The 9,720-nt window shown below is 55.0% G+C and overlaps 1 protein-coding gene across 20 annotated transcripts in view; it reads right to left on the reverse strand.

The window, feature by feature from the left end:
- The window catches only part of Ptpmeg2 (Protein tyrosine phosphatase Meg2), a 185,772-nt gene that overhangs the window by 17,679 nt on the left and 158,373 nt on the right, over nt 1-9,720 (reverse strand). For 6 of the 20 annotated variants that reach the window (XM_070125136.1, XM_070125131.1, XM_070125123.1 and 3 more), the window contains one exon: nt 3,084-3,107. The exons of 13 other annotated variants lie outside the window; for them this stretch is intronic. In XM_070125136.1, coding sequence (XP_069981237.1) covers nt 3,084-3,107 — 24 coding nt within the window. Of the gene's footprint in view, nt 1-3,083; nt 3,351-9,720 lie in introns of all 20 variants that reach the window. One more of the 20 variants, XM_027379900.2, reaches the window with a different exon arrangement.

Genomic DNA, 9,720 nt, shown 5'->3' on the forward strand with positions numbered 1-9,720 from the left:
GGCCGGGCCGGGCGGAGGGACGACGGTCAATATCAAATGTGCGGAGCAGGTTGTTTCCCGGACGAACCCCTTCCCCTCCCCCTGCCTGCCCCTCCCTGCCCCTCCTTGCCCCTCCCTGGCACGCCCTCCCTACATTCTACCCACACGCCCCAGCCCCCACCTAGACACCCACACCGCTACCCACACGCACACCATCGCGACTAACCCCACATCCTCACGCCTACGCATACCCATAGCAACTCTCCTAGATACACTCCATTCACATACCCGCATCCCTACACTCCTCCTGACACACCCATGCTCCTATTCACACCCCTACACCCCCACTCACCCCCTCCTAGCCCCCTCCTCATCACAGCTGCTTGACCAACCGTCGCTACTCGCTTTCCCTTTCAATCCATTCGGCAAAGTGCCCGGCGAGGGGTTATGGCGCACGCTGTCCCCTCGAACTACCCCCTCCCTTCCCCGTCACTCCCCCTTCCCCTCCGCCCCTCCCCCCTCCCCTCGTCGATCACACAGCGCGGTAGAAATCGTCCCAACGTCACGCCTTTCCATTATGCATGACTGCTGCTCCCCGCCCTCCACACCCCCAGCCCTAGTCGACCCCCCCCTCTCTCTCCCTCATTTCCCTTTACCCCTTCCCCTATCCCCCATCCCTCTTCCTCGTCTCTCCCCTTCCCCTCATCTGCCCCCCACCCCACCCCTCCAGCACCCCCGCGCTCGCCACCGACTGCTCTCTCCCGTGAGGAAATCTCGTCAACATCTGCGTCGCATGATCATCGCGCTGTGTTCCTTTCCCTCTCTCGCGAAAATAAACCGAAGTCGAGTCGCACGAACTCGAAGGCATTATCAGCCAGAAGGATTTTCAAAAAATGTGGCCCGCGCTTCCCGTCTGTCCACATGTGCGAAGGATTGCCAGTGACGGCGCTTGGGCAATTCTTGGCTCCCTCCTTGGCTACTTTCTGCGACTGTCTTCACGATCATCATCAACCGATCCATCACTCGCTCATTCGCCCACTCCCTCTCCTTCTCATCCTTCCCATCCATTCTCTCTCATTCCCATTCCCTCTCCCTCTCCCACTACTCACCCTCTCCTTTCCCCTTTTCCTTCCCCTTCTTCTAATCCCTCTCCTACTCCCTCAATTCTCTTTCGACCAACACACGCAACTACGCCACAAGCACTCTACGCCCAAACTCTCCTCCAGAAGAGAGGCCCCGCCATCACGCCTCTCCCGTCCATCTCGAGACGACGACGACGACCTCCTACTCTTCCTCATTTTCCTTCTGCCTCTGCTTCTTCTCCTACTCCTCCTCCTCCTCCTTCATCGCTGCAGCGGCCGAGGGGACGAGGCGAAGGGACACGCCCTGCCCATCCTCCTCGCATCCTGTCTACAGCCCCCTACCCCCTACCCCCTATCCCTTGCTCCTTGCCCCTCCCCCTTCCCCCTTCCCCCTCCCCCCCAACACACCCACGCTGCTAGCACTACGAAGCCGCTAACTCATTCATGGTCATGCTCATGCCACTACACGAATCTAACGTCACGTGAGAGGAAACAAAGGAGGGGCCGACTTAGGATACGGAAGGGCAGGGGGCGGGGGGGGGCAGAGAGGAGGGTGTGGATGGGACGGATATGACAGGGAGGGAGGGATATGGGGGAGAGGAGTGGGACGTGCGAGAGAGGAGAGGAGAGAGGAGAGTAAGGGAGGGGATAGATAGGTGGGAGGGAGGGAGGGAGGGAGAGGGAGGGGGAGGGAGGGAGGGAGGGGAGGGAGGGAGGGGGAGGGGAGGGAGAGGAGAGGGAGAGGGAGAGGGAGAGGGAGAGAGAGAGGGGGAGAGAGAGAGAGAGAGAGAGAGAGAGAGAGAGAGAGAGAGAGAGAGAGAGAGAGAGAGAGAGAGAGAGAGAGAGAGAGAGAGAGCGAGACACGCGGATCTTGGGCACAGACACCCAAGCACGCGCCTGCACACGAGCCGTACGCAAAGGAGCGCTGTGCAGACGGCTCGCTCCACGTGGCCCAGGAAGGAGGAGCCGAAGCAAAAGCAGGCCAGTCTCGGGGGAGGAAAGAAACCGTTGCGACAAAAACAGTAAACTCCTTGAGGGAGATAATAGTCCGAATAAAAGCACTGCAGTCCCGAGTGGACGGAATGGTCGAAATTAACGTAGTATTGGAGTTCCAAGTGGAATGAAAACTCAAAACACATGTCGTATAGTTTGTGCTGGAATCAACGGTCTAGTTAAAAGCCCTTATAGCCCCAGGGGGAGACAATATGCTAAATGACTGGCTCGTCCCAGACAGAGGAATAGCCTTAGGGCAGAGGCAATGGTCTTTACAAATCCCGTTTAGTCCCCAATCGAAGGCTTTCGTCGAATTAAAGACATCGAAAAGTCCGATAATGATCGAAATTAATAACGCAGTCATAGTCCCGGGCAGTGGCAGTCTAGCCCAGGTGAGGGAGGGGCTCCGAGTGCCATCGCTGAGAAGGGCGCTGTGTGAGGCTGCCGCGCCCGCCTCCCACGGTGCACAGGGGAAGCGACCACACAGGCCAAGGAGAATAAGGAGGAAGGTGGAAATCAGAGAAGGATATATACATATATATATATATATATATATATATATATATATATATATATATATGTATGTATACATATATATATATATATATATATATGTATACATATATATATATATATATATATATATATATATATATATATATATATATGTATACATATATATATATATATATATATATATATATATATATGTATACATATATATATATATATATATATATATATATATATATATATATATATGTATACATATATATATATATATATATATATATATATATATATATATATATGAGAGAGAGAGAGAGAGAGAGAGAGAGAGAGAGAGAGAGAGAGAGAGAGAGAGAGAGAGAGAGAGAGAGAGAGAGAGAGAGAGAGAGAGAGAGAGAGAATCAAATAAAAACAGGGAGACGGGTATGGATGGGGGAGCAGAGCACAAGGAGGGAATTTTTTTAAAGGACATAAATATCTAGCAGAAAGAAAGGCGCCGAGGAGCGCCGTCCTACTCACCTTCTTGTGGTTGGTCTTCATAGCCTGCAAGATAGGTATGCAACACTTTATAATGTGAATGTTAGTCCGGTTCCAAGCACTCTGCGTCACTCGGTCTCAACACTCGCCCGCTTCAACATAGCATTTGGCTCACTTTCCTTTATCCTTCTACACTGAACTCTTTCCGAAATATATCACTCTTCTCTCTTACTTCCATTCTTTCAGTTTTTTTCTCTCTCCTTTCTCTCTCTCCTTCGCTTTACTGTTCTACTGCTTAGTTAAATGGATCTGCGGAGGGGGAAACACTGTTACCAATCACCCACTGGGGAAAGACACTGGCACCAAGTACAATACAACGTCACTGTGCCCAGACCGACCAGGCGAACCCCGGCGCACCACACCAAGCAGTCCGAGCAGAAGGCAAACCATGACAAGACGTGGTGTTCGCTGTCGCCAAGTGAGAGTAAAGGTCTAGGTTACCAGGTACGAAACCCTAAACTCTGGCTGGGAATAAGGTGTTTATTGCTGTTGTTTGGTTGGTGTTGCTCGCGTCCGGCGCGGGCTCGTCCGGGGCGCCCGAGGCTGCCCTCCAAAGGCACCTCGAACTGCTCGCTCCTGGCATGGCGTGACGTCACTCAAAGAGGGAATGCAAACGGAGGGACGACGTCACGACAAGAAGCATCTACCAAGGGCAGTCAGGGAGACAATGTGGCAGCGGCGATGCATCAAGTGGAGGGAATATGTATAACATGTAACATGTAAAACAAAATTTTCAAAACGACTGAAACGAATAAACTCAACGAGGTCAATGATAGCGATAAGATAGAATAAATGAACGAGTCAGAACTGATAACGTTCCCCAGCCGATATGCACGTATCTACGGCTTTTTTTTCCCTCTCGTGTCGGTCCCATCGCCGCCCATCCTCCGCGTGGCGTGGCGGGCGTCCGCGTAGGTTCGATCCGCAGACACAATGATCTTCGCAGATCCAAGGCGCTGACGGGAAAAATCAATACATTCCGGACCTCAAATGCAGTTAGGCCATTCGCACCTGTCCCTATCCACGTCCCGGACGGGGGGGAGAGGCCGAGGAACGGGGCGGGGGGGAGGCGGGCAGGGGAGGGGGCGGAGGGAGAGGGAGGGGGCGGAGGAGGTTTGGTCTAAGAGTGGATATGGAAGTATATATGCATCTGGGTTGGAGAAGAGAGGGAGGGAAGGAGGAAAGGAATGAGAGAGAGAGAGAGAGAGAGAGAGAGAGAGCGAATGAAAGGATTTAAAGAGAAAGCAGGGTTAATTCCACGGATGAACGGACACAAAGGCGCATCAACCCGTTTACTACTTTCCGCGGAAATGACAGGGAGATGAAACGAAGGAAGGAGATACGCAATACAAAGGGAGGAAAGAGGATGCGCGCAATATAAAGCGAAGAGAGAGAGAGAGAGAGAGAGAGAGAGAGAGAGAGAGAGAGAGAGAGAGAGAGAGAGAGAGAGAGAGAGAGAGAGAGAGAGAGAGAGAGAGAGAGAGAGAGAGCAAATAAAAAAAACAAATAAACCCAGAACCACAGAGATCGCGCAAATGACTCGGGCAAAATTACTCGAGCAAAAAAGGGGGAAATGCGCCCGGAAAAAAGAGAGAAGCTGGAAGAGCTCTGCGCCGAGGAGCCCCGGCGAGGAGGCAGGGCGAGGAGGCAGGGCGAGAGGGACGCGGCTGACATATGGGGACATAAAGAGGGGCGGGGAGGGGGAGGGGGAGGGGGAAGGGGACGAGGGGGGAAGGGGAGAATGGGGTAAATGGGGGGAGGGGAGAAGGGAGAGGGGAGGAAGAGTGGAGGGGGCAGAGTTGGGTAGGAACAAGGGAAGAGGAAAGGAAGGGGAGTAGGGGGATGGGGTTGGGGATAAGTGAAGAGGGATGGAAGGGGCGGGGAGAGGGAAGGGTGAAGGGAGAGTGGGAGAGGGAAGGGTAGGGGAGCAGGGGAAAGAGGAAGGAGGGAGCGTCGCCACACGAAGAGGAGAGCGACGGGGATATCGTTAACAGGCCGAGGGTTGCTAGGCAGTTTCGGTTGCTAAGTGCGTCCGTCGCGGCGGCCAGCGAAAGGAAGCACAAAGAGGCAGCCTAAGCACTTTCTCCCCCCCACGCAGGGGTCCACTTTTCCCTACCTGCCCCGCAATCCTTCCCTCCCCAACCCCTCCCTACGGCGCATCCTCACCCCCCTCGCCAATCGCCTACCCTCCCCCCTCCCACAGCGACACCTGCCCCACGGCTCCGTCGCGGGCGTCAACAAAGGAACCTGGACGGGCGGGCGGCGCCGTCCGACCGCTGCCGACCGCCCGATCGCGTCCGAACCGTGCAGAAGGACTCGCCTCGCGGGTCCCTGGCCGGGCACTCCAGCTCGCCCCCGTCGGCCCCGCACGCAGGGTGCCTCCCGCGGCCGCCGGAAGCCGTGCATCGCTGCGACGCGCCGTCGGCCTCGAGGGGAAGGCGGGCGCGCGAGAACAAGTGCCAAGGCAGCGGCAGCCCAAGCAAACGGAGATGCCTCAAAGCACACATCAGCTGACATTATGCCCCTCCCCCTCCCGCCTCCCCTCCCCCGCCCTGCCACGTGCCCTATACCCTTTGCCTTCTTTCCCAGTGCCCTATTGCCCTCCTTCCCTCCTTCCCTTCCTCCCCTCCCCTCGTCCGGGCCTTCGCAGAACTCCCTCCCTCCCTCGCAGCCCAACCGAGCCCGCACTCACGACCTCCAGTGGCTCAGAAGACTTCTTCGAATCGCATTTCCTCTTCGTCCTTTTTCTCCAAACATGTTCCCTTTCGCTTTCTTCTTATCCCCCCCCCTCTTTCCGTTTGCTTGTTTCGACACCGCTGCCGGATCCGGTGGCGGGCGTGTGAAATGTCACCCGAATGCGCTGCGAGATTCGTGAAAACGTATTTCGTGCCGCCTTTCGGCCCTTTCGCTCTTCCCTCCTTCCTCCGAACCGGTTTCCCTTCCTCGCCACAAAGGTCCACATTAGTGTGACAAAACAAAAATAAGTGGCTTTAAAGCTACAATAATATACAAAAAGTCTTGGAAATCCAAGCATAACTCGTTAGATTAATAATAATAATAATAATAATAATAATAATAATAATAATAATAATAAATGAATAACTAAACAATAGCAACATGAACAAAACCTGACGCCAAAGCCCCCATATGAATTCCCTTTAAATAATTCAGTAACTCCACGGCTCCCCTCCCCCCTCCCGACCCCCATCCACCGCCCCCCAACCCAGAGCGCCGCCCACCCGCCCTCCGCCAGCACGTGACTGCCTCGAGCGCACCCACGCCCACCCGCCCGCTCCCGTCACGGTGTCGAAGTGACAACTTGGCTTGTGCTGTGTCCATGTTCCCCACACCCCCATGCCCCTACCCCCCCCCCCCATACCCCACCCCACTCCCGCCTTCTCGCACCCAAAGCTACACCCCCATCTCTCCACACCTCCCGCAGCATACTCTACCCCCTCCTTCACACTGCTCTTCTTCAATCCCACTACAACCCCTATCTTTCCTCCCCATACTCCACCCCCCACTCCACCACCCTCATCCACCCCTCCCCCTCCCCCTCCCCCACACAAATAACCCGCCAAACCCATTATCAAGTGGCGCGCATTCCCAATTTATGTCCGTCGTTCCCGCTGGCCGACGCGCGGTGCATACCCGTCCGGAACGCCAGTCAGAGGCTCGGCGCCCAAGCATCGGCCTCATATACGGTTGTTGCGCGCGGCTGAGGTCTCGCGCGCCCTCCTGCCCCCGCTGCCGCTTGCACTCGTGCACTGGTGTTCTCTCTCTTCTTTCGTTCTCTCCTGTCTCTGTTATCTGTTATTCCGCTTTTCGTCACTCTTTCCGTCCCTTTCCCCTTCCCTTCCCGATCCTTCCTCCCCTCCCTCACTCTCTCCCTCCACCTTCCTCATCCACACCTTCTCCCAGTCTCTCCATAGCTCTTCCCCTCTCCTTCATCCTCTCTCTCTCCCTTTCCTCTTTCCCTTCCCTTCCCACCCCTCCCTCCATTGGCTCCCCTTTCCCACTCCCTGCCCTTCCCTCCAACACCCTCTCTCCCTCTCCTCCAACACCCTCTCTCCCTCTCCTCCAACACCCTCTCCCCCTCTCCTCCAACACCCTCTCCCCCTATCCTCCATCACCCTCTCCCTCTTGCGTGTTCTTCAGCTCCACTACCATGTGCCTCCGCATAACCTCCCACTCTTAATTATCTCAAGTTCTTGTGAAAAATCATGGATAAGAAATTGTGGCCACTTGTGCGACCGCACGAGAGAGAGAGAGAGAATGAGAGAGAGAGAGGAGAGGAGAGGAGAGGAGAGGAGAGGAGAGGAGAGGAGAGGAGAGGAGAGGAGAGGAGAGGAGAGGAGAGGAGAGGAGAGGAGAGGAGAGGAGAGGAGAGGAGAGGAGAGGAGAGGAGAGAGGAGAGGAGAGGAGAGGAGAGAGGAGAGGAGAGGAGAGAGGAGAGGAGAAGAGAAGAGGAGGAAGAGAAGAGAAGAGAAGAGAAGAAGAAGAGAAGAAGAGAAGAGAAGAAGAGAAGAGAAGAGAAGAGAAGAGAAGAGAAGAGAAGAGAAGAGAAGAGAGGAGAGGAGAGGAGAGGAGAGGAGAGAGAGAGAGAGAGAGAGAATGATGAAAAGACTGAAAAAAGAGAATATGAGATATTCCGAGTGACCGTGAGTGTCCACTACTTAATGAAAAGATAATAATACCCCGAGAGCAAAACAACACTGAAGGAAAACATGAATAAACAAAGAAAAAAAAAAGCAAAGACAATAAAACACACATACCGTACATGGAGCAGGCGGCCATTTTCACCGCTCTTTAATAATTAAAAGCCGCTACACGTGACGCGCTCCCAAGACAGGAGAACACGCAAAAAGAAGAAGAAACGAAAAAATACAAGAAACGAAATAAAAATAATAGGAATCACAGACGGAGACAATATCCCGGTATTAGGTCGCGGGCCCAATCAGTCACGTGACCTCGCCGATGCATTGGGGGTTGCATGATAGGAGGGAGGGGGGGGTGAGGGGGAGGGAAGAGTGGATGGAGGGAAGGGAGAGAGAGAGAAGGGGGTAGGGGGAGGGTAGGGAGAGAGAGAGAAGGGGGTAGGGGGAGGGAAGAGGGTGGGAAGTAAGGAGGAGAAAGTGGGGGGGGGGTAAGAGTGAGGGAGAGGGAAGGGGGGAGGGTAGGTGGGAGGGGAGAAGGAAGGCGTGGGAAGCTGGGGGTGAGTGGTTAAAGGGGTGAGGGAGAAGGGTTAAAGATGCAGCTTGAGGGAAGGGGTGAATGGAGGGGAAGTAGGAGTGACGGGTGATGGAGGGTAGAGGGAGTAGATATGGAGGGGAGATGTAGGAAGGAAAAGAGAGGGGGAAATGGGAGGGAGGGAGGGAGGGAGGGAGGGAGGGAGGGGGAGAGAGAGAGAGAGAGAGAGAGAGAGAGAGAGAGAGAGAGAGAGAGAGAGAGAGAGAGAGAGAGAGAGAGAGAGAGAGAGAGAGGGGGGTGAGCATAGGAAAGTCGACTACGAAAATACAAAGCAAAAGGTCCTGTGCAGGAAGCACTTTAAGAGGGAGGGAGGGGGGGCTGGGGAGAGAGGAAGGGGGGAGGGAGGGGGCTGGGGAGAGGAGGAAGGGAGGGAGGGAGGGGGGGGGGAGAGGGAGGAAGGGGGAGGGAGGGGGGCTGGGGAGAGGAGGAAGTGGAGGGAGGGAGGGGGCTGGGAGAGGAGGAAGGGGAGGGAGGGAGGGGGGCTGGGGAGAGGAGGAAGGGAGGGAGGGAGGGGGGCTGGGGAGAGGAGGAAGGGGGGAGGGAGGGGGGCTGGGGAGAGGAGGAAGGAGGGAGGGAGGGAGGGGGCTGGGGAGAGGAGGAAGGGAGGGAGGGAGGGGGGCTGGGGAGAGGAGGAAGGGAGGGAGGGGGGGGGCTGGGGAGAGGAGGAAGGGGAGGGAGGGGGGGCTGGGGAGAGGAGGAAGGGGGGAGGGGGGAGGGAGGGAACAGTGCCTTTTAATACCAATATTTCATCTCGCGATGCTGCTCCATCTCTGCATAAAGTCTTTTTTCTCACCAAGCAAATTTGGCTCGCCGTTCGCCTCACATGTGTGTGTGTGTGTGTGTGTGTGTGTGTGTGTGTGTGTGTGTGTGTGTGTGTGTGTGTGTGTGTGTGTGTGTGTGTGTGTGTGTGTGTGTGTGTGTGTGTGTGTGTGTGTGTGCGCGTGTGTGTGGGGGGGGGGCTAACTCTTTACTCCCATTCCTCTTCTGTCACCTTTATTCCACTATTTTTCTCTCAACTCTTCCGTCTCGTTTTCTCCATTATTAGCACTCCATTTCACCCCCTCCTTTTTACTTCTCGTTACTCTTATAGCTTTCTCTTTCCGATCTTTCTTCTGCGTTTCCTCCTTCCTTTTTCTTCTCTTTCTATCTCCCCTTCCTCCCCTTTTCATTTTCTCTTCCTCCTCCTCCTCCTCAATCTTCACAGCAGTTCCATTAAGCAGCCTTCGCGATGAGGAAAAAGGTTTTGCCAAGTTTCGGGTCGGGGCGAGAGGAGGGCGTGGGAACACGGGAGAGGAAGGAGGGGGAGGAGGAGGAAGAGCGGGAGGAGGGAGAAGAGGAGGGAGGACGTGCAGGAGCAGGAAGGAGGAGG

Source organism: Penaeus vannamei, chromosome 9 (genome assembly GCF_042767895.1).
Source record: "Penaeus vannamei isolate JL-2024 chromosome 9, ASM4276789v1, whole genome shotgun sequence".
Classification (NCBI taxonomy): domain Eukaryota; kingdom Metazoa; phylum Arthropoda; class Malacostraca; order Decapoda; family Penaeidae; genus Penaeus; species Penaeus vannamei.